The sequence below is a fragment of the Mus pahari genome, chromosome 4, assembly GCF_900095145.1.
Source record: "Mus pahari chromosome 4, PAHARI_EIJ_v1.1, whole genome shotgun sequence".
Lineage (NCBI taxonomy): Eukaryota > Metazoa > Chordata > Mammalia > Rodentia > Muridae > Mus > Mus pahari.
In genome coordinates, this window is record NC_034593.1 from 61,070,967 (window position 1) to 61,097,719 (window position 26,753).

At 40.3% G+C, this 26,753-nt stretch overlaps 2 protein-coding genes across 5 annotated transcripts in view; one reads left to right on the forward strand and one right to left on the reverse strand.

Moving 5' to 3' along the window:
• The window catches only part of Ift80 (intraflagellar transport 80), a 98,163-nt gene extending 78,206 nt beyond the window's left edge, over nucleotides 1–19,957 (reverse strand). The window contains exons 1-6 of one of the 3 annotated variants that reach the window (XM_029537952.1): nucleotides 19,820–19,941; nucleotides 11,812–11,870; nucleotides 11,283–11,363; nucleotides 6,895–7,116; nucleotides 4,499–4,609; nucleotides 1,968–2,036 (exon numbers count right to left, since the gene is read on the reverse strand). In XM_029537952.1, coding sequence (XP_029393812.1) covers nucleotides 1,968–2,036; nucleotides 4,499–4,609; nucleotides 6,895–7,116; nucleotides 11,283–11,319 — 439 coding nt within the window. In that variant the 5' untranslated portion in view covers nucleotides 11,320–11,363; nucleotides 11,812–11,870; nucleotides 19,820–19,941. Of the gene's footprint in view, nucleotides 1–1,967; nucleotides 2,037–4,498; nucleotides 4,610–6,894; nucleotides 7,117–11,282; nucleotides 11,364–11,811; nucleotides 11,935–19,819 lie in introns of all 3 variants that reach the window. The other 2 variants (XM_029537951.1, XM_021195711.1) reach the window with 2 other exon arrangements.
• A 157-nt stretch (nucleotides 19,958–20,114) lies between these two features.
• The window catches only part of Smc4 (structural maintenance of chromosomes 4), a 30,205-nt gene continuing 23,566 nt past the window's right edge, over nucleotides 20,115–26,753 (forward strand). The window contains exons 1-5 of one of the 2 annotated variants that reach the window (XM_021195388.2): nucleotides 20,115–20,470; nucleotides 21,426–21,563; nucleotides 22,525–22,703; nucleotides 23,281–23,472; nucleotides 24,803–24,979. In XM_021195388.2, the coding sequence (XP_021051047.1) occupies nucleotides 21,431–21,563; nucleotides 22,525–22,703; nucleotides 23,281–23,472; nucleotides 24,803–24,979 (681 nt within the window). In that variant the 5' untranslated portion in view covers nucleotides 20,115–20,470; nucleotides 21,426–21,430. The remainder of the gene's footprint in view (nucleotides 20,471–21,425; nucleotides 21,564–22,524; nucleotides 22,704–23,280; nucleotides 23,473–24,802; nucleotides 24,980–26,753) is intronic. The other variant, XM_029537566.1, reaches the window with a different exon arrangement.

Here is a 26,753-nt window from a genome sequence, read left to right on the forward strand (position 1 = left end):
TATAGATTATTGAAAATGCCAGGACTCCAGGAGGCTGAGTCTCCTTGAGACTCTTTTTCCTCAGGACTCGTTCCAGGTTTCAGGCCTGTTGCGAGCCACTACTGAAGTAGGCGTGGCATATGAGGATATGTAACACATATATAGTATTACACACACACACACACACACACACACACACACACACACTTCTTCATGCAGGAGATATATATATGTATATATACATATATGCACATTCTTTAAAGGGTGCCAGTTACCAAGTACCAAGTTTCCCTCATGTACCATGTCTATAACCTTTATTAGGACAGAAATCAAAAGTTCAACATAATTTATAAGGAATGCTAATCTTATCAAATTACTGGGACTTTTGTTGTTGTTTTGAGACAGTATAGCCCAGCTAGACAGGAACTGTCTATGTAAAGCAAGCCTCAAACTGCTAGGATCCGCATGCTTCAAGCTCCAAGTACTGGAATTATAAGCATGGTCCATTATGCCTGGCTACTGGGGCTTTTAAATGAAGAGGATTTATTTTACATGTTTCTCTTACACACCTCCGCGCTCTCTCCTCTCCCTTCCCTTCCGTTCCTCTCTCCCTTCCCCTTCTTCCCCTTCCCCTTCCCTTCCCTCCCAGGGCCTTCCGTAATGCTATGTAAGTATTCTACCAATGAGCTATTCTTGAGACAAGGTCTTGTTATATATTCCAAGAAGGACCCAAATCCACAATCCTTTTTCTCTTAAGTAGCACCCTGCCCAGTTAGGCTGTCTTAACTAGATATCCAGGCATACTTTATATACAAGATGCTCTAAATATTTCAGAATCATTTAAAAATATTTAGCTTACAACTACCTTTATATAGATTCACAACATAAAAAAAAAAAAGCCAATCTCTCAATAATATAGCTCTGGATATCCTAGAATTGACTATGTAGACCAAGCTGCCCTTGAACTCACAGAGATCCAATTCTTTCAACCTCCAGAATGGATTAGAGGTGTCCACCACACCATACCTGGCTTTTTAAATATATCTTAATTTAAATAATATTAAATGAGGCATATTGGAAAGGAAGAAAATGTAGAAGGCTGGTGAGATAACTCAGCGGGAAAATATATTTGCCACCAAGCCAAGTTCTATCCCTGGAATACACATGGTAGAATGAAAAACCCAACTCCCATGAGTTGATCTGTAACCTCCACATACACACCCTGACAGGTGAAGGCACTTGAACCCACAAATAGATGAATACATAAACGTAAAAACAATAAAGTATAAGGGCTGAAGAGAGAGCTCAACCATTATGAGCATTTGTTGCTCTTGCAGAGGACCCAGGTTCAAGTCTCAGCACCCACATGGTAGCTCACAAGCTCCTGTAACTCCAGTTCCAGAGGATCTGATAACTGTGGCCTCTTCTGACGTCTGCACATACCAGACAAGCACATGATTCACAAATATGCAAGCAAAACATTCACATACATAAAATAAATACGTGTTTTTTTTTTTAAATGTTCTTGAATCCAAATAGAAGAAAGAAAACTCAGGTTTTGAATGTGACCAAAGTCGATCTCAACCAGTCTAACAGATTCTATTTTTTTGAGAAAAATCTTCATATTATATATATATATATATATATGTTTATCTACTGTAAACAGTTTTTGGTTTATTTATTTTATGCATCTGGGCGTTTAGCCTGCATGTATATGTGTGTATGGTGTTCAAGCCTGATGACAAGAGGTGGCGGAGGCTCTGGAAGTGAAGTTACAGACTGCTATGAGCTGCCCTGTGAGTTCAGGGAATTGAACTCAGGTCTTCTGCAAGAGCAGTCAGTGCTCTTAAGTTGTGAGCCACCTCTCCAGCCCTGTGATAGATTATTTATAAAATAATTTATAGATTTATAGATTATTTATAAAAGAGAATGTTGAGCCCCTCATGTCATACAAACGTAGAAATTAAAGGAGCAAGTGTAGAGAGTACCTTGCTGGGCTAAAGTTGATCTGAGCATCCCTGTCTTTGACCAGATTTTCACTTGTCCATCTTCTCCAACTGTGCAGAAAAAAAAAAATTATCTGTAGAAAATAATCTTAAGTTTACATGTGCATATATAAACATCTAAATGTTTAAAATTCGGTTCCGATTCATTCCAAGTGTAGCAGAGTATGTTTTAACTGTAAATTTTAATCGAAATTACATGAAAAAGAAAGCTTTCATCAATATAACTGAACTTCCATAGTCAAAATTTCATCCTTTCCTTCAAACTTGGAAAACTCAGGAATGTGTTACTCAAATATTACTTCTGGCGCCATTATGATCTCCATTTAGACTTTAAGGAAAGCACTCTCCATGTAGTATCTACTGGCTGCAGTTACCACCACCAGGGAAATGAAATCCACCTGTGACCATCTTAGTTCAGACGGAAAGAAAGAGCCTGGAGCTACAGAGTCATTTAAGAAAGGGATTTCTATTCGGTTGTTTAGTTGTTTGGTTGGTTATTTGGTTGATTATATGGTTGGTTGGCTGGTTGGTTGGTTGGTTGGTTTTTGTCTTTCCAAGACAGGGACTTACTATATTGCTATGGCTGTCCCTAACTCACTATGTAGACCAGGCTGGCCTCAAACTCACCAGAGATCCACCAGCCCCTGCCTCCTGAGTGCTGGGATCAAAGGTGCATGTGGCAGGACTTTTGTTTTTATTTACTTAGTTGTTATATTCTACTTCTGTGGTGCTAGGGATCAAACCTAGAACCTTGCACATAGTAGATGAATACTCACTCTGCTACTGAGATACATTCCAGCCTAGAATCTATATTTCCTGCCTAATTTTTAAAATGATTCGTATCTAAATATATTTATATGCTCAAAAAGAAGACACTAGAAAAGAAGTTAAAGGTACCTGTAAGACAGAGGACATGTCTCTAAAAATAATAGTAAGAAGAAGAATAATAAATTAAAAATCAAAAATCCTCCTAGAGAAGGCCTAAAGGAGAGATTAAAAACATCTGCACAGATTTCAGGTGTTCCTTTCTCCAAGGGGTACAGCTTAAGCTTGCTCTTCTTCAGTGTGGTCTATACTCGGTGACTTGCTTCTTCAGTGTGGTCTATACTCGGTGACTTGCTTCTAAGGAACAGAGTGGGATGGAAATGGCCAAGTATGATTCTAAGGGTGAATCAGAAAAGTTACTATGGTTCCTAACCTGCTATGTTTTTCACCCCTGGGACCAACATGCTATGCGGTAAAAATATTCTATCAGCCCCATGGAGTTGCCTAAGTGGCAAGGAAACAAGGACTCCTGCTAAAGCTAGAGAAGAACAAAGGCTCATGCCAGCAGCCACGTGTGTAAGCCAGAACAATCAAGCCTTCTCAGGACTGTAGCCACATGTTACAACTTGAAGGGACCTCATGGCACAAGCAGCCAGAAATATCCACCCACTAAAGCTGCCCCCAGGCCTACAGAAATAGCCACACATTCAATACTTATGGTTTAAGTCTCTAATTGTTGAGGTAACTCATTATGTTGAATGATAACTAATACAGTAAGCCCTACCTAGAGTAGAGAAGGCAAATATAGGTAAGTTATGAGAAATTTTTCATTTTAGAACTTTTTAAAATTATAATTTTTACCTACTCTAGGACTTAGTCATTCTAAAAGCATCCTTTGATAGAACATTCTCCAAGTCACAAATAAAGTAATGATTAGTATAATCTCAAGAAATGGAGATAGTAACACTCTTCCTGTAGCCCCAGCATTGAGAAGGCTGAGGCAGGAGGATTGCTAATGAGACCAGACTGACCTACAAATTGAGTATCAAGCCAGCCTGTACTTCATATCAAGAGTCTATCTCCAGATAGAAAATGAAGAAAAAAAAAAAATTCTGAATTTTACCATTTACACAGCAGTCAGGAATGGTACTGTGACAATTATTTGCTACTAGACAGTGAAATGTGCTACTGCTAAATGAATGTGGTGGTTAGTTTTAAATGTCAACTTGCCACATGCAGAACCACCTGTGAAGAGAATCCCGATTGAGAAATGATCTAGACTAAGTTGGCCAGCAGGCATGCCCGGGGGGATTATCTTGACTACTACTTGATATGGGAAAACCCAGCCCAGTGCGGGCAGTACCGCTTCATGGCTGGTCCAGAACTGCATGACAGCAAAGGAAGCGGGTTAAGTGTTTGCACTCTCTCTGTTCTTGATTGTGGATGCAATGAACTGAGTTCCTGCCTTGACTTCCCCACAAAAATAGACTATAATCAGGACTTGTAAACTACAATAAGCCCTTTCCGCCTGGATGCTGGCTGTGCTCACAGTATTTTACTACAGCACAGAAATGAAAGTAAAACAATGAAAATATCTTTTTTGAAACTTTCTCTTTACAAATTCATTTGGAACGTTATTTAGGGGTAAGGATGAAGACATTAATCAGTGGTAGATCACTTGCCTAGCATGTGAAAGGTCCTGGCTTTGATCCCAGCACAGCAAAGAGACGAATTTGAGGAACACTTACCTGTCACTAATGCAGTCCCCTCATAATTCCATCTTCCTGCGAGCACAGCCCCACAATGAGCTTCTACACTCTTTTCCACTCTTCCTAACTTGGAAATCAGATGAAACTTACCTAAAAGAAATTATCTGTGAGAATCTATTTTTTTTTATTTTTTATTCATTTATTTATTTATTTGAGACAGGGTTTCTCTGTGTAGCCCTGGCTGTCCTGGAACTCACTCTGTAGACCAGGCTGGTCTCGAACTCAGAAATCCGCCTGCCTCTGCCTCCCAAGTGCTGGGATTAAAGGCGTGCGGCACCACCGCCTGGCGAAATCATTTTTATAGATAAAAAAAGATGCAAAAATGTAGCATGATAGATATGCACATATAGTATATTTCATTTAGTAAACAAAAATTTTAAATTTAAAGATATACATAAGCCCTGACTCTTTGGAGTAATGTAAATTAATTACAAGTAAGAAAAGGTATACACATTTGAAAGACATGGAATACATTTTTAAAGATCACAAATGCTTTACAACTGTCCAGACTGAGACACACCTGTAATGTCAGCACATAAGAGGCCAAGGATAGTGATTCCAGAATAGCCAGGGACACACAGTAAGACTTGCAAGGTGTGGGGACAGGGAGAGGGAAAAGGAAAACAAAGAAAAGGGGAGGAAAGAGGATGGGATGGAAGGGGAGGGGAGAGGAGCGGAAGCGGAAGCGGAAGCGGGGAGAGACCCAAAGGGGAAATATTATTACACAACTACGAAATGGATTGTTCTTACAGTAGTCTAGTGTCTGGGTTTTTCATTCTAAAAATTATAGATTATAGAATTAAATGAAAGTAGATATTGATAAAAATAACCATAGTTCCTTACTGTCTCCAAGTATTGAAAAAAGAAAAACTAAACTAAGTCCTGTAGTATTGAATTAGAATTGGTGTAACTAGAACATATTCAAGGTTTAGATAGATAGTGATAGAGAACTGGTTACTGACATGCATCAAATTAGTTTTTACATTTATTTATTTATTTATTTAATCTGTTGGGGGAAGAGGCATGCATGTACCAAAGAATGCATATAGAGACCAGAGGACAACTTGCAGAAGTCAGTGTCTCCTTCCCACAATGTAGGTTTTAGGGATTGAAGTAAAGCCCATCTGAATGGCTCTAACTCTTTTAAATATACACTTGTAGCCCCTTGTCCTAGCTCTGTTTGATGAAGAGTCTGAAGAGTAGACACACCCCACTAGAAAGAACGCTCCTAGCAGTGCCTATATCTTGGCTTTTGAATATCATTAACCATCTAAAGACAGAGCTGTTTGGAAAACTAAAGACTACAAGGCCAGTTTGGGGCATCTTGTGCAGGTAAGGATGTGCTCAAAGCGTGATGAGAACATCTACTAAACAAAAGCAAAAATCAGTGTCATTGGCTCCACTGACTGTACAGAATATTAATGAAATAAATATCTATGAGGCTAATCTAACATTAAGCCAAGTAAGACAAATGGCATGGGACGGATAGTTTTTTCTTGAAGTAGAATAGCAACTATCTAACATGGATAGATTACAAAGACAGAAAAGCTATTATCTGGAAGCTTTTCTGGTAATAAATGATCTAGCCAAGAATCACCAGTAGAGTTTTAGAAATTAGAGGACATCTATGAAGGAAAAAACACTTTTACATAGTATCAAAACATATTTTCATAAACAAGTTACTAAAAGTGAGAAAATAGAGGCTAGAGAGATGGATGGCTCAGTGGTTAAGGGCACTTGCTGCTCTTACAGGAGACTGACTTTATTTCTCAATGCCCGCATGATGGTTCACAACCATCCATAACTCCAGTTCCAAGGCATTAGACACTTTGGTCTGACCTCTCCAGGCATAGGCATGCATGTGGTGCACATGCATACATATAAGCAAAACACACATACGCATAAAATAAAACTAATCAAAAAGTGGGGGAGAAAATAGTAAAATCATAGTAGATTTACTTAATAAGCATTGGTTATCAGATAAGGAAAGTTAACATCACAATGTGTCAATTCAACACCATGAATTTCCCAATATTCCCATTAAAAATTTGTAAGTTGAACCAACCAAATCTTAAAGAAACAGTAAAACAAACAAACAAACAAACAACAACAAAACAACAGGGACTTTCTATAAAGTAATAGACTGGATCCTTCAAAATCATCAAGGTCACAAAGGAAAATAAAATGACAGTGGGTCTACATCAAATAGCAGTTTTTAAAAATTGTTTTATTATTTTCTTTATTTACATTTCAAATGCTATCCCAAAAGTCCCCTATGCCCCCCCCCCCCGCCCTGCTCCCCTACCCACCAGGCACAAATCACAGTACTGTCTTATATGGTTAATACAAAGCTAGGCCATTCGTCCAACACTTACCATCAGAGCTTGTGAGGACGAAGCTTTCTGCCTGCGTCTGTTTCTTTATGCCTAAACTCTTTGGAAACCAGTGAAGGTCTATCGGGTAGATGTCATCAGGCAGCTTGACTATTAGGCTGGTTTCACTGGTTAACAGGTTCCACTTCACTATCTGGTGATCGTCACTGCACGAGTACAGCTCCTCCGCCGTAGTCCAACCCACACAGCTCACTAATTCTTGATGTGATACAGCGTCAAGGAGATGTAAAGCACAGAAGACTTACGTCTTTAGAGTCACTCAAGATGTAGATTATGAAAAGCCAAATGGATAGCCAAGTGTAGTTTCTAAATGTAGGTTTTCATTGTGGGGCTTTTTTTTATACATTTTTTTACGATTTATTTAACTTGATGTTATGTGCATTGGTGTGAAGATGTCAGATCCCTTGGACTGGAGTTACAGTTGTGAGCTGGGTACTGGGAATTGAACCCAGGTCCTTTGGAAGAGCAGATAGTGCTCTTAACCACTGAGCCATCTCTCTAGGCCCTCGTTGTATGACTTTTAATATTTTTTCCATATAAAGGAAATTGTTTACAAAGTAGGTTTCAAGAATAGAAATCAAAGAAAAAAGCCAGACAGAGGGAATAAAATTTGTGATTGAAGATATTTCGTAAGCATGGTCAACACACACACACACACACACACACACACACACACACACACACACACACTTAAAAACAGCAAGTAAAAACCCAACAGGTAGGAAATGATGTTAGGAGACAGGCAGGAAGAAAAGGGGACTATACATCTTACTACGTAAGTTATTCTATTAGTTGCTAAAACAATATATATTATAATTTTCCATTGTTGTAGATTTACTTAACAAGTATGATCTCTTTAATGTGTGTGAATGTTCTGCTTCCATGTATGTGTACCATATACAGGGCTGGTACCTGTGCAAGTCAGAAGAGGGTTCCAGATCTACTAGAACTGGAACATGCTAGCTAATTCTGTCAACTTGATATACTGGAGTCATTTGGAAGGAGGGAACCTCAACATTTTGAGAAAATGACCCACCAGATCGACCTGTGATGCATTTTTCTTGATCAGTGATGGGTGTGGAAGGGCCCTGCTCACTGTGGGTAGTGCTATGGGAAGGTGGTCCTGGGCCACAGAGGGGTGGGCCAAGCAAGCCATGAGAGACAGGCCAGTAAACAGCACCCTTCCATGGCCTCTGCATCAGCTCCTGCTTCTTGGTACCTCCTGTTTGAGTTCCTGCCCTGACTTTCAACTGAAAAACCCATCACTTTCAAGTAAAGGACTGTGATGTGTAACTGTAAGGTAAATAAACCCTTTCCTCCTCTGGTTGCTTTTGGTCATGGTGTTTTATCACAGCAAAAACCTAAGTAAGATATGGATTTAAGGATGGTTGTGAGCCACCATATGAGGGCTGTTAATTGAACTATGTTCTCAGAAAGACCAGTAAGCACTCTTAAAGTCTGAGCCATCTCTCCAACACTCTCTCTTTTTGAGACAGAGTCTCCCTAAGTATCCATAGCCGGTGTAGAACTTACTATGTAGACCAGGCTGGCTCAAAATCACAGATATCCATCTGCCTCTGCCTCTGCCTCTGCCTCTGCCTCTGCCTCCCACGTGCTGGGATTAAAGGAATGAGCCACCATACCCAATAACACATATTATTTAATAAATTAAAAACATTAATTTTCTTTAAAAGACTCGACTGTAACAGTGAATTGTCTCTTTCAGTTGCACATTATGATGATGATTGTCTAGGGAAGGTGACGCCTAACATCTGGAACTACCATCTTACCACTTCTCCTATTTTCATGTTAGTTGCCTATTTTTAATTTGACTTTTTCATTTGTATAATTCAAAGAGTCTAGGGTTCTATGTATGATGGCTACATCCCAACCCTTAGTTATTTATGTTTAATTAATAATACAATATTTTAAGTCTTAAAATTATATTTATTATTTATTATGGGAGAGTGGATATGTGCACGGTATGTGTGTGTGTGTGTGTGTGTGTGTGTGTGTGTGTGTGTGTGTGTAAGCACTGCCACTGTGCTTGTGTAAAGGGCAGAGGGCATCTTGCAGGAGTGTGCAAGATTCGATTTTCTCCTTCCACCACGTAGGCCTCAGGAATCAAACTCAGAATAGGCTTGGTCAAGCCAGGCACCTTTCCCCACTGAACCATCTCAAGGATCCAACAATACAAACTTTCTGACATTGAAGTAAAAAATAATTCAGTTACAATTTACCTATAAGATGCATAGGATAAATGAAATATGATCCCCCTCCCCAAATTTATTATTCAATTTAGTTTTTCAGTCTCTGATATAGCCCAAGAATTTCTCTGTAGGTTCCCACATCTGCTATCAGGACAAACTGCTTACCCTAGCAGACTGTGTACCTAGAGGAAACAGTCCACTTGTGTAAGGTCTTTTCTCTTGTTTATCTTTCTACGTCTAACTCACCAGGTCAGCCCTGCTTAGGTTGTCGATTCTCTTAGAGTTCTTCTTACCGTCTCCTTATCTTTCCAGCAATGTTCATTTTATCTTATGTGAACAAACTTTTTCCAAGGAAAGAGACTGCCATAATCATTCTGATGTGTTCCAAGATCTTTTAATTAATTCAAAATATGATAAATGAAACAAAAAGATAAGAGACAACAGAATGCAGATGCGGCAGTGGAACAACCTGAACTCAAGTACGATGTATATACAATGTATAACACAGGAAATGCACTGGGCCACTGCCAAAGAGTTCAGCACAACTGCGGCCACTGTACAATGTTTCCTTTTTAGAAACATGATTTTTATTTGTGTGTGTGTGTGTATGCCACATGTGTATGTCAGTGTCCCCAGAGGCCAGGAGAGGGCTTCAGATCCCCTGGAGTTACAGGTAGCTGTAAGTCAAATCAATGCAAAGCACACTTGGGCCCTCTGGAAGCACAGGGGGCGCTCCTGGCTGCTGAGACATCTGCCTGGCCCTAACAATATTTCTAAAATCAAGACAAGCAACTAAGGCAGCCCTATACCACACACACATCTCAAAACAGCAAGAGTGGTTTCCATAAGGCTATATACTTGTGTGTGTCCAGGGTTAGCGAAGACACAGCAGCCGTGGGAGGACTGCTAGCTGAGGAAATGTAAAACGGGAGCTACTCTTGAGCTTAAAGGGGAACCGCAGACAGTGGGCACCAACAGTGCTATGAACTCCTGAGATCGCCCTCTGAAAAGACAATCAATTTAAAGAAAAGAGAAATCATTCTCTATTCAAGAATTAAATAATTAAAATACTATAAATAAAAACAAATTTTAAAAGAAGGGTATGTTTAAGTCAGTATTTTCCTATTTCTGATGAGGGACCAAATTTTTCTTTGCTTCACATCTATAGCAGATCAACATCTTGAAAGATAAAATAAAAATGGGGGCTGGGAGTATAGTTCCATGTAGAAACTGCACTTAATATACTCAAGGTAGGGTTGGGTTCAATCTCCAGCCACAAACTAAATAAACAAGCAAGCAAACAAATGAACCTTACATTACTAAAGCATGATCCTTCAATGCTGCAAACTGAAATAGTAAGTCTATTGATCAATTGAAACAGTAAATCTCCCCATATCATATTAAGCTTCTTATTCTCTCACAGACCAGCAATGAAGCTGTGAGCACTAATTCAAATGACTAAGAATGAGAAGAGGAGGGCCAATTGTACCTTCTTAAAGTCCAATTAAAGGTTCTCTCTGACAAAATATAATATAAAAAAGGGTTGTTTATATAGGAAAAGAATGATTGCTGCCTTCCCTTGTGAAATAATAAAGGCCTTACTGGTCAGATTTCCCTAGTTTGTCCTCTACTTTATCAGTAGTACAAAGAAATAAAGCAAAACCAAATGAGCACATATGTGTGAGATCACATGAAAAATCAGTCAGAGTTTTGTTTTGTTTTCCGAGACAGGGTTTCTCTGTGTAGTCCTTGCTGTCCTGGAACTCACACTGTTGACCAGGCTGGCTTTGAATTCAGAAGTCTGCCTGCCTCCCTAGTGCTGGGACTTGAAGTGTGCGCCACCAATACCTGGAGGATTATTCAGATCTTGTTGAAGACTTTTTTTAAAGATTCTAATAGACTAAACAAAGGTTACTTTTTAAATACTTAAGAAGTAGAATAATAAAAATGTCAGTAAGTATTAGAAAGTAAGACTTTGGGCTCACAGTATACTTCAGAAAAATCTACATTTGGGGTCTTAAATATTTTGAAAACAATTCGTTTATAAAATACCATTACAGAAATGAAAAATAGGCAGCAAGTGAGCTAAAAAGAGCAGAAGAGAACTTGACGGTATGACCACAGGCTGAATGAGTGAGGTATACAAGATTAAAAGGATATGCTTTGGTTCCTTTAAGAGAGATATCTTCAGTCTCATGTCTCCAGTTCCAGAGAATGTTAAATACCACTTGATTGTATTCACTGTAAAGATAAAACATATATCAACATTGAGAACTGTGCACATGAGCATACAGGCACATGTACATACACATGCATATATGCACACACATGCACACACCTACAACTTTTGAATCCCAAGAAACACAACAGCACCTTCAATTCCTCTAATGTAAACACTTGGAGAGACGAGGAAGAGTCGAGGTCTGACAAGGCTAAGAATTGATGGTGTTGTGGGTTGAGCACCCAGGGTTCACTACAGCATGCCTGTGACAAGCCTACTATTTCAGAACACCACTAAGTCTGAGGCCAGGACATGCATGCACACACAATAAATAAATGAATTCTTAAAAGACAAACAGAGAAATGTTAAATACCACTTGATTGTACTCACTGTAAAGATAAAGAAAACATATATCAACACTGAGAACTGTGCACATGAGCATACAGGCACATGTACAAATACACATACCTAGCACACTAATGGACACCTCTAAAGCTGTAGCTGTGATGATGTTTCCAAAGGTTTAGCTGAGGAAGAAAATTCCACCTTGAATGTAGGCTTGTGGCACCTTCTTGTGGCTGGGATCACAGACTAAGTTGGACAAAGAGCAGGACAGCTGAGTACTGACTCCTTTTCTGTCTCCTGGCTAATGGTGCAAAGCTGCTCTGCAGGCAATGTCCATGATGAGACGCATGCTTTTAGTACATGAACGCTCTGACCAAGCAATGCTATCTCGGCAGTGGGTAGGGAAGGAGCTGGCCAACCAACAGGGTCTGGGGAGTAGCAAAGGGAGGTAGCAAGAACCAGAGAACAGCAATAGCAATACTTGTTTTTTATGCTAAATATCATTTGTAAGTTGTTGTTGGTCTAGTGTGGGCCAACATTTACAAGGCTTGTGTAAAGAACAACTTGTGCCTACCGCCAGAGCCCGCAGTGGGGCAATGCCCCGTTTTACAGTAGTTCGAGACAGCTTGAGAAAATTTTGTTTAGCAAAACCTGACAGGTAGGTGTGGTGGACAGCTTGTAATCCCAGCAAATACAAATAAATTAAAATGAAAACAAGATAGCTTCTTTGTTTGTTTATATGTTTTGAGATAGGGCCTCACTGTGTAGCTTCGGTTGTCCCAGAATTCATATGTACACAAGCTAGCCTCTAACTCACAAATATCCACCCGCCTCTATTTCCTGGATGCTAGAATTAAAGGTAGTTGTCATCATACCCAGCTAAAAGTGCATATTCTACTATACAGGTGCCCAAAACAATTGCCCGGAATCCAGTGCTGGCATACACATAAATAACTTTATATCTGTCATAGAGCAGGTAAATGTCTTCTGTTTGGGAGATCCCCCACTTTGATTTTTATTATAAAAGAAGATGTTCCACTTAAAAAAGAAAAAAGGAAAAAAAGGAGAAAGAAAAATCTATTTCCTTTCCAGCTTTTTTTTTTTTAAAGAAGTATTTATTTTATGAGCACACTGTAGCTGTCTTCAGACACACCAGAAGAGGGCATCAGATACTATTGCAGATGGTTATGACCATCATGTGATTGCTGGGAATTGAACTCAGGACCTCTGGAAGAGCAGTCAGTGCTCTTAACCACTGAGCCATCTCTCCAGCCCCTCCAGCTCGTCTTATACCTGAGACAGAGATACATTGACTGTTAACACGCTATACATACCTTATTTTGAATTAGAAGGTACTAACTCAAAGAAGGAGATATTACAAAAAGAATATACTCTTGAGGAATTTACTATATACATATAAGATACATAAATATATGTTCATTAAAATCTTGTATGGTATAATCCAAAAATCTAAAATCCAAAAAGCTCCAAAATCCAAGTGTCACCAAACACCAGTAGAAAAGTCCTCACCTGCCTTCATATGACAAACCAGTGAGAACAAAGATGCTTGAAAAAAATCATTGCATGAAATTCCTTTAGCCTATACTATTATACTATGACATGTATAAATAACAAACTTTATGCTCAGATTGGGTACTATGTATATGGTATCTCATGTGTCTATGCAAATATTCCAGAATCTAAAAAAAAAAAAAAAAAATCCAAAACACATTTTAGATTAGGGATACTTATCCAATACTATCAAAAAGTAGAATTTGGGGCTAGCAAGAGAGCTAAGGGCGCTGGGTAGTGATGGCGCACGCCTTTAATCCCAGCACTTGGGAGGCAGAGGCAGGTAGATCTCTGAGACAGCCAGGGCTATAAAGATAACTTGTTCCAGAAAGACAAAAAAAAAAAAAGATGGCTAAGGGGGTAAAGGCACTGCTGCCAACTCTAATGAGCTGAGTACAATCCTGGAAATGGCTCAGGGCTTTTAACTTCAAAACCCACTACCAATAACATACCTCCTCCAGCAAGGCTGTGCCACCTATACTTCTCCAAACAGCACCAACTGGTGACCAAGTGTTCAAATGCCCAAGACTATGGAGAACATTCCTCATTTCAAACCAACACACATGGCAAGTCTGTCTGTCTGTCTGTCTGTCTGTCTGTCTGTCTCTTTCTCTCTCTCTCAACACACACACACACACACACACACACACATCAAATGCCAAAGTTGATAACTCTATTTGGAGTTCTTTTATGGCTCTTCAATAAAGAGAAATAAGAAAGGCAGATTTTTTTTTTTTAATTATTCAGTTAAGTTCAGTTCCATTAGAGCTGTTAGCAAACTAAATTTAAGGTCCATTGTATAGCTGAGAAGAAAAATAGGGGCAGACTCACTATTTCCTAGAAAACACTAAGACATTTTACCATCAAACGCCACAGACTTCTGCATGACAGTACAGTTCAGTTAGTAAGGACCTGCAACCCTCACCTCAGCCTAACTCCTCTATGTGCTTTCTAAAATAAGCTTAATAATATGTGCTAGTTCTCTCTGCTTTGGGTTCACAATGTGAGCTCTGAGCTTCCTGTTCCTGCTAACCATACCTACTGCCTGCTGCCATGCTGGCCTCTAACCCTCTAGGGCTGTCAGTCAAAATAAACTCTCCTATAAGTTACACTGATCATCGTAGTATGTATATTTCCTTACAGTTCTACCCGTGACTAATATCTACACTCCAAAATTACCTATTTATTTTGAGACAGGGTCTCATGTAGCCCAGGCTGACCTCAATATGGCGATATAGCTGAAGATAACCTTGAACTTCTGATTTGCTTGCCTGAAGCTTACATGTACTATGTTAAATATGTACCATTAAGCCCTGTTTTGAATATTTTCTGTAAAGTTTTTTTGGGGGGGAGGTGGGGGGATAGGAGAGATGGTTCACCAGTTAAGAGCACTTGCTGCCTTTGCAGAGGCTTGGTCCCCTGTATCCACACGTCAGCTCCCAACCATCTATAACTCCAGTCCCTTTTGGGGGGCTCCTCCAGCACTGCATGCACATGGAATACAAACATAGATGCAATCAAAACACCCACAACACATTTTTAAATAATCTCTTTTTAAATTTTTATTTTATTATTGGTGTCATTAGAAGTACTAGGACAACTTTTAGAAGTCAGTTCCTGGGATAAAACTTGTGTCATTTGGCTTGCACTGAAATAATTTTTACCTAAGAGCTATCATTATTATTATTATTGTAATTAATTAGTTAATTGTACAGTGGCACAACTTGCAGAAGCTGACTGGGTCTCTCCTTCCACCATGTAGTTCCTCTACTGGATGGGCAATCTTGCCAGCCCCCATATCATTTTTAACGGCTTTTACAACTTTTTGACATGGTGTTCCATTAATTCTAGCAAAACACTAATTCACTAATCTAAAAATATATATTAGATAGTGAGTGATGCTGTGTGGATGGCTCAGTGGTAAAGTGACTGTCGTGCAAGCATGAGGACTTGTGTTCGGATTCCTAGCACCCATGAAAAATCCCACATGTACTTATAACACTAGGACAGGGGAGAGAGAGAGATGCAGAAACCCAGAATTGCCAGGAGGTCCTGCCATTGGTTAAGTTCTGAGTTCAGTGAGAAACCCTGTCTCAAAAACTAACACAGTGAGGCTGGAGAGATGGCTCAGAGGTTGAGAGCACTGACTACTCTTCCAGAGGTCCTGAGTTCAATTCCCAACAACCATCTATAATGAATTCTGGCAGCCTCTTCCAGCAGGTAGGCATATATGGAACACCATGTACATAACAAATAAATAAGTCTTTAAAAGGGAAAAAAAAAAAACAACATAGCAAATGAGAGAAGACACCTATTATCTACCTCCAGCTTCAACAACAGGCATAAGCACCTGCACAACATGTACATACAAACACACATACATACACATGCATGTATACACCCCAACCACCCATAGATACCAGTGACTTTTAACTCAACTAAAACTGAAGAATCATATTGCACCAACAAAATACAATGCTATATTAATTATTTTTCAAATGGGCTATCTATTGATATAGAAATATAACTATAATATGCAAAAGAAAAGCAAGATGTATAGCAATATTATAAAACTTAGGGTCAGCAAGATGGCTCATCAGGTAAATGAACCTGTCACAAGAGCCTAATGACCCGAGTTCAATCCCCAGAACCCACCTAAAGGGTCTGGAAGAAGGGAATGGGCTCTACGAAGTTGTTCTCTGATCTCCACATGTGTGCCTTAGCATGCCTATACACACATCATGTACACATACTACAAAACTTTTGTAAAATACAATTCCATCCCTTGTGTGCAAATGAAAAAAAATGTCATGTATTTAAGCTGGCAGGTGCTAAAACACTTCTCTGGGAAAATATACAAGACATTTAGTGATGGATACCAGGAAGAACCCAACGAGAAATGATAATTATTTCCTCACCTTTTTTGGGTACAAAACAGGTGCTTGCAACTGTACTATGCCCTCCCCCAACACTGTTTGACATTTTTAGTCACACTTAGTAATATAATAAACCAGACTGGCCTTGAACTCACAGAGATGCACCTGCTTCTGCTTCCCAGGTGCTAGAAGGCCTGGACCAACACACTTAGATTTGTTTTGTTTCTCTGAGACAGAATCTCATAGTCCAGACTAACCTTAAATTAGCTGTGTAAAATAACCATGAATTTATTATACGCCTGCCTTGTTCACCTGAGTGCTGGCAATACAGGAGTATGCTGTCCATGATGGGTCTTATGAAGTGCTGAGAATCAAATCCAGGGCCTCTTTAAGCACTTTACCAACCAAGCCTACATCCCCAATCCCTAAATGCCTATTTCATCATGTTCACATTCAGACTTAAGTCTACTCTATAGCTGTCGGTTATATATCTTATCATTACGCAACTTAGTTTATAGCTGTTATAAAAATGTCTGTGCTGCCAGGCATGACGATGCTTGCCTTGGATTCCAGAAATCAGTAGGTAAATAAAAATTCAAAGCTAGCCTTGGCTACATAGGAAATTCAAGGCCAGTCTGAGCTATAATGAGACCCTGTTTCAAGGAAGGAAAGGAGGGAGGGAGGGAGGGAGGTGTTTGTTTTGACAGGGCATGGTTACGTTCAATTAAATTTGAGGCTGTCGTTAAGTACAATGATTTACTGAAGACCACTCCTTTCCACGTGGACTGACACCAGCATCCGACTCAGTAGCGCTGTTTGTTATTCCTGTAGCCTTTTCACTAACTCAGAGATCCATCAAGAACAGCATTTGACTGGCTTTGAAGGTTTATACTCTTTTTTTTATAGAGTGAGACAATTACTTTTTTTTCTTTTATTTATTTGTTAAATGTAAGTATGCTGTAGCTGTCTTTAGACATACCAGAAGAGGGCGTGAGATCTCATTATGGATGGTTGTGAGCCACCAGGTGGTTGCTGGGATTTGAACTCAGGACCTTTGGAAGAGCAGTCAGTGCTCTTAAATGCTGAGCCATCTCTCCAGCCCAAGGGTTTATACTCTTAACCACCAAAATCTGTAAGAGCAATATTCTGTCCAAAAGAACTGTGCATCTTTCCTTTCTCTTGCCTAGGCACTCTTCCCTACCTCATGAAAGAGTGTTTAATGTCGATCTAACTAAAGCCACGACTGATTTCATTTCCTTGTAATATAGCCCATTTCAGTTCTCGTTAATGCTTTTCCTTTTTTTTTCTTTAATACACTCTCACTCTATAGCACTGGCTCCAACTCACCACATAGCCTAGGTATTCTAAATGCATGACAAACCTCCTGCCTTATCTCCCAAGCTACACCCACCTTGTAGCTATATTCTTAACTTGCCTTTTCAGATCCTTCATAAATTACTCTTTCTCAAATTTGATACAGCATTATTGTTATTAGCATATACTTTAAATATGCCATCACATAGTAATATCAAATACTTATGTATACAAGATGAACAAACAATGCTCTGAGATAGACATTATCTGTTGATTTTTGACATTCCCAGAGACACTTGATGAGTAAACTGCCCAATTCTATATCCAAAGAAATAATGGGATTTAGGGTTGTTTTCTAACTTTTAATGTGTATATGTGAGTGGCTGCATGCACGTATGCGTGTGCCGAGCACCACCGTTGTACAGAAAAGGGTGTCAGGTCCCCAGGACTGGAGTTACAGGCAGGTACGAACTCTCAGTACAGGTGCTGGGGACCAAATCCAGGTCTTCTGCAAGAGCAGCAGTAGTCCTCACTGCTAAGCCGTCTCTCCAGCCTCCCTGCTTTCTACTAAGTTCTGCTCTGACTAGCAGATACACCTTAGCATATGGTCTAGTTTACCTTCTTATTACATTTACTTTACATGTAGTGTCTTCTCTACATACATGTGTACCACATGCATGTCTCCCTCCAGGCCAGAAGAGGGCACTGAATCCCCAGAACTGGAGTTACAGATGGTTCTAAGCATCATGTGGGTGCTAGGAACAGAACCTGGGTCCTCTGCAGGAGCAGTAAGTGCTTCTAACACTACACCATCTCCCCTGGCCCAGTCTGCTTTTTTTCATCTCTTCCGCTCAGCTTTGTTGTATTCTAGAACCTCTGAAAATACAAAATATTCCAGAAGCCCCTAAAAAGAATCCCTTTACCCTCTTGGTATTCCTACTAGTCATCCATACCCCCCCCAAAAAAAAATTCATTGAGCTTTATGGTGACATTTGTTTTATGAAGACAATTTATTTTCAACTATAAATATAAAGGTACATTATAATGTTTGTGAAGGTTTATTCAAACCACACCAATCTCCAAACCCCACCAGACTTTCACACTTGTAGTTCTCTCCAGCACTTCCTGAGAATCACTCAACTTAAGTGTTATGCATCTCAAACCCATTATATATTTTAGAACAACAATGTAAACTCATTCATTAAAGGTTTATTGGTGGGCTGGAGAGATGGCTCAGCGGTTGCAAGCACTGACTGTTCTTCTGAAGGTCCTGAGTTCAAATCCCAACAACCACATGGTGGCTCACAACCATCTGTAATGAGATCTGACACTCTTTTCTGGTGCGCCTGAAGACAGCTATAGTATACTTGTAGATTATAATAATAAATAAATCTTTAAAAAAAATGCCAAACCCTGGGCTGGTGAGATGGTTCAGCGGGTAAGAGCACCCGACTGCTCTTCCAAAGGTGCAGAGTTCAAATCCCAGCAACCACATGGTGGCTCACAACCATCCTTAACAAGATCTGACTCCTCTTCTGAAGTGTCTGAAGACAGTTACAGTGTACTTACATATAATAAATAAATAAATAAATAAATAAATCTTAAAAAAAAAAAAAAGCCAAACCCTAAATAGGTTGAGAAAAGAAAGGGAAAGGCTAGCAGCTCTCAATTTAAAAGTTGCTGTATAAATACTTACTGGGGGCAGCCAAATTAATCTGTAGTTCTTTAACATTGGGGAGGATGAGTGATACAGACCGTTTTTTTTTTTTTTTTCAAAATTATAGGGAAACTAACCATTCGGGAAAACAAAGTCTAAACACACAAAACTTAGTATACAATTTTCGGAGAGTCAGAAACTCAGTCCCAACCATCATTATCCTCAAACTCAGGTTAAAAGCCCATTAAGGAAACTAAATTGCTCAGGATTAGGAACTGCCACATCTATTTAACAATCCTGGTTATTCCTTTCACTGTGTGATGAACACAAATGCTACTTATGAACTAATTCCCCCATAACGGTAACTAGTTATCACCAGCGAATCCTTTCTCCCACTAGGAGCCCTGTTGGCCAAACGGTTATTTAAACTCAACACCTTTCAGTAGTGTCACTAACCCAAAATAGTTCAAAAATCATTGTTATTCATAAATGGACTACAAGGTTACCCACTAATCTGGGTTTCCTCGCTTTACTTGTAAACTCCACATCCCAAGATCAGCACTCAGAGAGAGAGCCCTGCTGGCTGGAAAAAGATGGAAAACAACTGATGCTCCCGCAAAGCTCATCCCATCTAACCAGAGAAGCTAGGTCCCAATGACCGCTTCCGCTTCCAAGCCCTGTCTTCAAAGGCTCTGGAGGTGAAGAAATTTACCTCAGGTTCCGGGAAAGCGGTGGCGACTGCTCTCAGAGATCGGACTAGTTACCAAATAGCCTCCCGACCTTTCCGTCACCATAGTGATTTCTAAGCGCGGCGAGCGTTCCCTCCGCCATGTTCCCGCGATACTTGCTAGGTGCCAGTCACCCGAGCGGGCTCCTGACCCCGCCCCTAACCGAGCCCGCCCTCTCCCTGGAAGGTGTTATTGGGCAACTGGGCCCCGCCTACAGCTGTGGGCGGGACCCTGCTTGCTGTTTTCTTTTTTTCTTCAAATTCCTCCAGTTTTTCAAATGCTGTCGTCCTAGAGGTGCGAAGGGCTGCAGTCTCCGGAACTCTTATTTCTGTTAAAGTCCACAGAAAGGACGTAGCCCTCCTTGCGCTCCCCTCCCAGGCGTAACTCGGCCCTCGCGCCACGGTCCCCGGGGGTAGGGCCCACGCATGCGCCCGAACGGCCCGAAGATGGCGGTGGGACTCGCCGCACTTTTTTTCAAATTCGCGGGTCCCAGAAACCCTTGCGCGCGTTTGTAACGAATTTCCGTTCGAGTTTGGATTTTAGGCGCCATTTTCGAGTGAAGGACCCGGAGCCGAGACACCGGGAGGAGCGAGGCGCGGGGTCGGCCGTGCCACTCGGAGTGGACCCGCCGACAGGTGAAGTCCTTCTCTTCTAGATCCGGTTGTCACACTTCCTCCTCCCTGCCCCGCGGGCGCCGGCCACCCCGAGGCCTGGAGCCCGAGCGGCGGAGGCGGCTCGCCGAGCTCCCGTGCCTGTCACCCCTCCCCCGCGGCGGCCGGGCGGCGGCGGAGGCGCCTCTTCCTGGGGGAGGCAGCGAGCCTGTCTCGGCCAGGGCGTCCCCTCTCCCCCGGGACGATCCGTCCTGTCTCCCAAGGGGTACTGCAGCCCCGCTCAGAGCCGCTCCTGGGGACTTGGCGTGGCTTCTACTGTCTTCCATCGGGACTCCGCCCCGGACCCGGGAGGGATAGACCCCCTACTACCCCGGAAAAGGACCCAACCCCGAGCAGACGCTGCTAGCGTCCAGTCCAGCAGTGTGTGGCCGGTGACTCCGGCTTCGGCCATCCTCTCCGCTGGGGCGGTGAGGAGAAGAGACCTGGACTTGTCCGGCCGTCCGGGCGTCAGGACCTCACTGGCGGGGAGAAGGGAGGGGGTGACAAGTCACCCGGGCGGGCAGGCAGGCGCTGCTGCTCTGGAGAGAGTAGCCACGCAGCCCCGAAGCTGGACGAACTTGTCTCTCCGATTCCGAGCGCGTTCACTCTCCAGCCCCGACGGGAGGAGACTTGTCAGCCGCTGTCCTTCTCTTAAGAGATGGCTCCACGGGGGCGGGGGTGGCCCGAGCGAATTCCTCGGTCCTGGGCGCGTTGGCAGGCGCGGCTAGGTCTCCCCACGTAGCTGGGGCGTGGGAAAACCCGTCCCGCCTGGTTGCCACGGCTGGGTTCCTAGTAGCCACTTTGCTAGGGACCCGCTACCGGCTAGCGGCGTTGACGAACGCGGTGGCGGGTGGGTCCTGGGCGGAACCCGTCCTGCTGCTGCGGGGCCTGAGCGGCGAGCTGCGGGCCGACCTGACTCGGGACTCTTCTCCTGCCGCAGCCACCATGCGGCGTAAGGGCACCAAGCCCTCCACTGCCTGCCACCAGGAGGAAGGGTCGCCGCCCTCCCCGGACGGTGCCCACGGCGAAGGAGAGATGGAGCAACCGGCCGACGGAGCGGAGAGCGCTGCATCCGCAGGTGAGTGACGGGCCCGCCAGAATCCCGGTGCGTCGGAAGCCTCTGAGGGTGGCAGGTTGACTTGGGAAGCTCCGGAAAGCCCTTCTGTGGTTTTCAAAGGAATTCCATGCAGTTTACTCTAACGGTTTTGGAAGAGATGAGGGTGAGCGGAAAACTTGCGTTGTGAGTTTCTGTGTTTTGGAGTAGTACTGACATCTTTCTCATATTTCCGCTGATAGCGCCTCTGTGCCCCTAGACTGGAGTGATGTGATGTGGAGTTGCGTGACTCACCCTTTACTGTTGGATTGCCTTTTGGGGCGCAAATTAATTTTTACTTTTTAAAGTGTGTCAGTGTTGGGTGACGCGTCGGGCATATGTACGTGAGTGCAGGTGCCCGTGGAGGGCATGAACCTCTAGTTATAGGCAGTCTCGAACCTCCCGTTGTGGGTGCTGAGACCCAAACTTGGGTCCTACACAAGAAAAAAATCGCAGGGCCCTTTAGAATGCCTTTAAAGAGAAGGCATAATTTGAGAGCGTGGAGCGTTCGGAGGGTAGGAATTAAGAGCTACTGTGAAATTCCTGAGACCATGTTACTGAAGTTTGTGATTTTCTTAAGCTGAGCAATGTAGAGTTGGAGTTTCGATTGTTAGGGTTGCATCTCCTGTCCTAGGCATCGGGGAATCCGTTTGTTGCAAGGTTTTCTGTATGGTATAGTAAGTATTTTGACTCCTCTAATAAATACAGTGTAGTTGTACCAGATTTTGTGATTGGTCTGATTGCTTTCACGAATTTTACTTTTCATAAAACTAATCAGAAGGATTATCCATCCCCATGAGTTTAGGATATGTTTGTGTGGAAGATAAATTCCCAGGTTTCTTAAGTAACATCCCTCCGTGGTGTTCTTTAAATACTAGCAGGCGATAGACTTCCAACTAATTACACTAATGTAGGCTTTCCCCTCTCTGCCTCTCCATTAACCTAGAGCCTCCAGGTGAGGAGCTGGATAACAGAAGTTTAGAGGAGATTTTGAATAGTATCCCTCCACCCCCACCTCCAGCCATGGCCAGTGAAGCTGGAGCTCCTCGTCTCATGATAACTCATATTGTAAACCAAAACTTCAAGTCCTATGCTGGAGAGAAAATCCTGGGACCTTTCCATAAGGTACTGCCTACTCAGATAACGTGGAATACATCTTTATTACAAGATAGTTTCGGTGTTCTAACGGTCCTGACTACACACACACACACTCACATGCTCATAGACGCACAGGCAATATGTTGCCTGTGACTTCAACAACAGGAATGAGTTTTTCTTTATCTGATATCTTTGGTATATCTTTAGCAATAATGTTTGTATATTGAATGGACTCTGTTTTTGTTAGAAGGGAATGTTTTCCCGTTGACTGTGCTAATGAGTTTTGTAAAATGTCGGGATTAGAATTTGAACATGGTTTTTATTTACGATGGTAAAGCTTGTGCTATTGAAGAACATGGTGTAAGAAAACTCAAATTGGGGTTTGGGAGTGCATGCTTTTTCCTTCAGTTCCCTAGCCCACTCCATTCTTGGTGTGCTTTCCTTTTCTTAAACTGCTTTTATTTCTAAAGAGAAAGAGTGTTTATCTTCTAATAATGAAAACTTTGAAATACCTTTGATTTTTACTATAAATTAAATTATGGAGTAGTTTAAAATTAGTATAAGTGTGACTATTTAAGTTTTTTAAAATTTTACTTTTATGCAGCGCTTTTCCTGTATTATTGGACCAAATGGCAGTGGAAAGTCCAATGTTATTGATTCCATGCTTTTTGTGTTTGGCTATCGAGCCCAAAAAATAAGGTCTAAAAAGCTATCGGTACTGATACATAATTCTGATGAACACAAGGATATTCAGAGTTGTACTGTAGAAGTTCATTTTCAAAAGATAATTGATAAGGTAAGATTTTCTACTTGCACCTTCAAGCAAGAAAAGGAAACATGCCATATTTTGTTATTGTAGATCTGAATTGTTGTTGTTTTTTTTTTTTTTTTTAGTTTGTGTATAATTAGAGCAAAAGAAATGGTTTTTGCTTCTGTGAACATATTTACTTCAACTTTTTGGAAGAAGACAGTGATGTGGGGGACCCTGAATGCTAATTTAGCATTCATTCACTATAAATTTGGGCTTCACTTTAAAAGTTGTACATTTTTTTGCTTTAGGATAAACATTTTAATTTTTAAAATGTAATAATTGACTCTAAAATGTAATAATTAGTAGCTATGTGAGAGAGATAGGAAATTTTCTAAGGTTTGAACTACCATGATGAAGTATGTTTTGAAATAGTAGGGGACAAGCATCTGTTTAATTATTAGCTTAGAAAAATTCATGGTTCAAAAAGCAACTGAAAAGAACCTTTAAAAATAAGAGCACATAATAAAGTAACAGATAATTGGATGCTGGTGGGGATGTTTTAAATATAAAGAAATTGAATTACACAGAAGCATCTATCATAATTTTGCTTCTAAATCATTCTGTTGTATGTTTGAGTTAGAGAATTAGATTGCCAATAAATCAGATATTATTCCAATACCTGTTTAATTCATCTAAAATTGAATATGACACAGAGCCTTTAATGCTAAGATGGATTTATAACTTGATTTCCTTTATTAGGTATATGATTGTGAATTTTTATGATATTTTACTTTTAATTAATGATAGGAAAGGCTGTTTAGGAAAGGAAATCCTGTCTCCCTCCCCCCACCCACCCCCGACACACAGAGTAACTGACAATCTTTACAATATCCCAGACACTATCACCACCAGAAAAGTATTTCCCCTAAATCGTTTCTTCCAGAAGCTTTTTGACAGTCACCAAGGTTATTTGAGTGGAGTAAGTTGTTATAGATATGCTGAGGTTCTTGTTCGCCTTCTTTGGCTCTTATTTAGATATATTTTGAGGCTGAAATTTGTGTTTGCTTAGTTTAGACTTAAGAGATTTTTGAAAAATAAACCAAACAACTTGGAGAAGTGTCTAGTCCTTTGTAAAACAGTTTTATTTTTTATTTCACTTTAAAATGGTTGTCAGCTTATGATCATACTTAATTCAGGGGAAATAAAACTAGTAATAGGTGAAAAGGATTAAAATTTGTTATATACATATATGAATCTGTTAAAGAATACAAGAAAAGATATTTAATCCATTGAATTAGTATAAAGTAAATGAAATTTGGATTAAACCTGTGATTTAATACCAACAGTTTCCTGGTTCTGTTTTTCCTAAAAACAGGAAGGAGATGATTATGAAGTCCTTCCTAACAGCAACTTCTGTGTATCTAGAACTGCCTACAGAGATAATACTTCTGTCTATCATATAAGTGGAAAGAAGAAGACATTTAAAGATGTTGGAAATCTTCTTAGAAGCCATGGGATTGACTTAGACCATAATCGATTTTTAATCTTGCAGGTAAGTTTAAAGATTCTTCCAAGGTTCTTGGGTTTTGGTTTTTGGCTTGTAATAAAGCTTGGAAGAGTGTTCTTCTGTTTGGTGAATCCTGTCTGTTGGAACCTTAAAGTACTGTAGCAGCACATCATGGTTTACATACTACAGTCAAGATGCGAATCATTATTTGCTGCTCTAGAAATTTAAGGAAATTCATTCAAGATTCTATGTTACCGTCACATTTGTATTGTGTTTGGATCTGACATACTTGTTCCACTCTAGCAGCACGTAAATATTGGCGTAGTGAAATAAATAGTAAACACCAATATTATTGTGCTGCTTTAGTGTGACAGGGATATAGCAACTCATTTCTGCTTGTTATTTCCCTTTAAGATAACAGTTTAGATAAAATCCTTTGATAATCTGTCCCTTTTGTTTATTGTCATTTTTCTAATATAAAAACCATATACTTGATATCACAACAAATTTTCCTGGGTATCTAATGTAATTTTTCAACATTATACTTGCATAAAGGTTTACTCTGGGTGGCTTTAATTTGTTTATGATGGCCTAATTTCTTAAACCAATACTGTTAGTATCAACTATTGGAAGTATAAACACTAGGTTCCTGGTATTTTTTTTTCCCACTTTTGGTGTGAGTATGGAAGTAAAAGTATATTCTGCTAGTGTAACAGAAGGAAAAGAAGGAAAAGTTTGTCTTTCCTACCTTTTTTTATTTTTAATACAGCCTTGTTAGGTACTATGAAAGTTCTGTTTTGATTTAAAGGCTTTTTTTTTTTTTTTTGCTTTTTTTTTTTTTTTTTTTTTTTGGTACTATCCCAAGCTACTAAGAGCATAGATAACATTTAAAAAGAGAGATTGTTTGCTGTGCAGAGACAGCCGTGCCTTGTATGGTGTATCTTGTGCTACTGATTTTTAAAATAAGTTGGGAGTTTCAATTTGATATAAAATGTTCTGTTGTGGTAACGAAGTGTTCCCACTAACATAATTTTCAGAAATTTTACATTATATTCTTAAGGCATTATTATTATTTGAGGCATACACAGTATAAAAAATAAATGAAATTTTTCTAGAATACCCCTTAACTATCAGAACAGTGCATTTACAATACTTTAGTGAACCAGTGTAACTTAAAAGTAAATATTGAAAAGAATCAGTTGCAGATATAGGTGTAAATAAGGTTTGGATTTATATAGATGTAGTCTTATACCACTGTAGGTGTTTTGCTTTGTTTTTGTTTTTTAATAAATTGTACTGTTTATAGATTTCCATTTTCAGGAATTTGACTTAATTAACTGGATAAAAAGTTGTATTTCTTATAAAGTTTCTGTACAACTTATTTCTACATAATTTGCTAATGAAGGAAGCTGATATAGTAATTTCCCAAAGAAATAAGTTGTTGAGATTATATTAAACCTGCTTCTAGAGTACTTGAGATGATTGTTGGTCCTCCTGACTGAACCCTTGTCACAATTAGACTTTTATATTCTTTCCAAAGAATACCAAGTTAAACATTCTAATTAACATTGAGTTTGATTTGGTTGAACTTACATAAGAACTTTAGCAACTAGATAGAACTTAGAATTCTATTAAATTTGAAAGTGGAAGTAGTTTCTGAGTTTTTCTTAGCTCCTTATCAAAATCTTTGATTCTTCAACTAGTAAGATTTAAAGCATGTGAAGGAAGGTAAGTAATATTGTAGCTTTTATTTCATTTCATTCTCTCCTCACTAACATTTGTTTGCAGAGGGGGGGGGAGCCTAGAAAATTGAAGATAG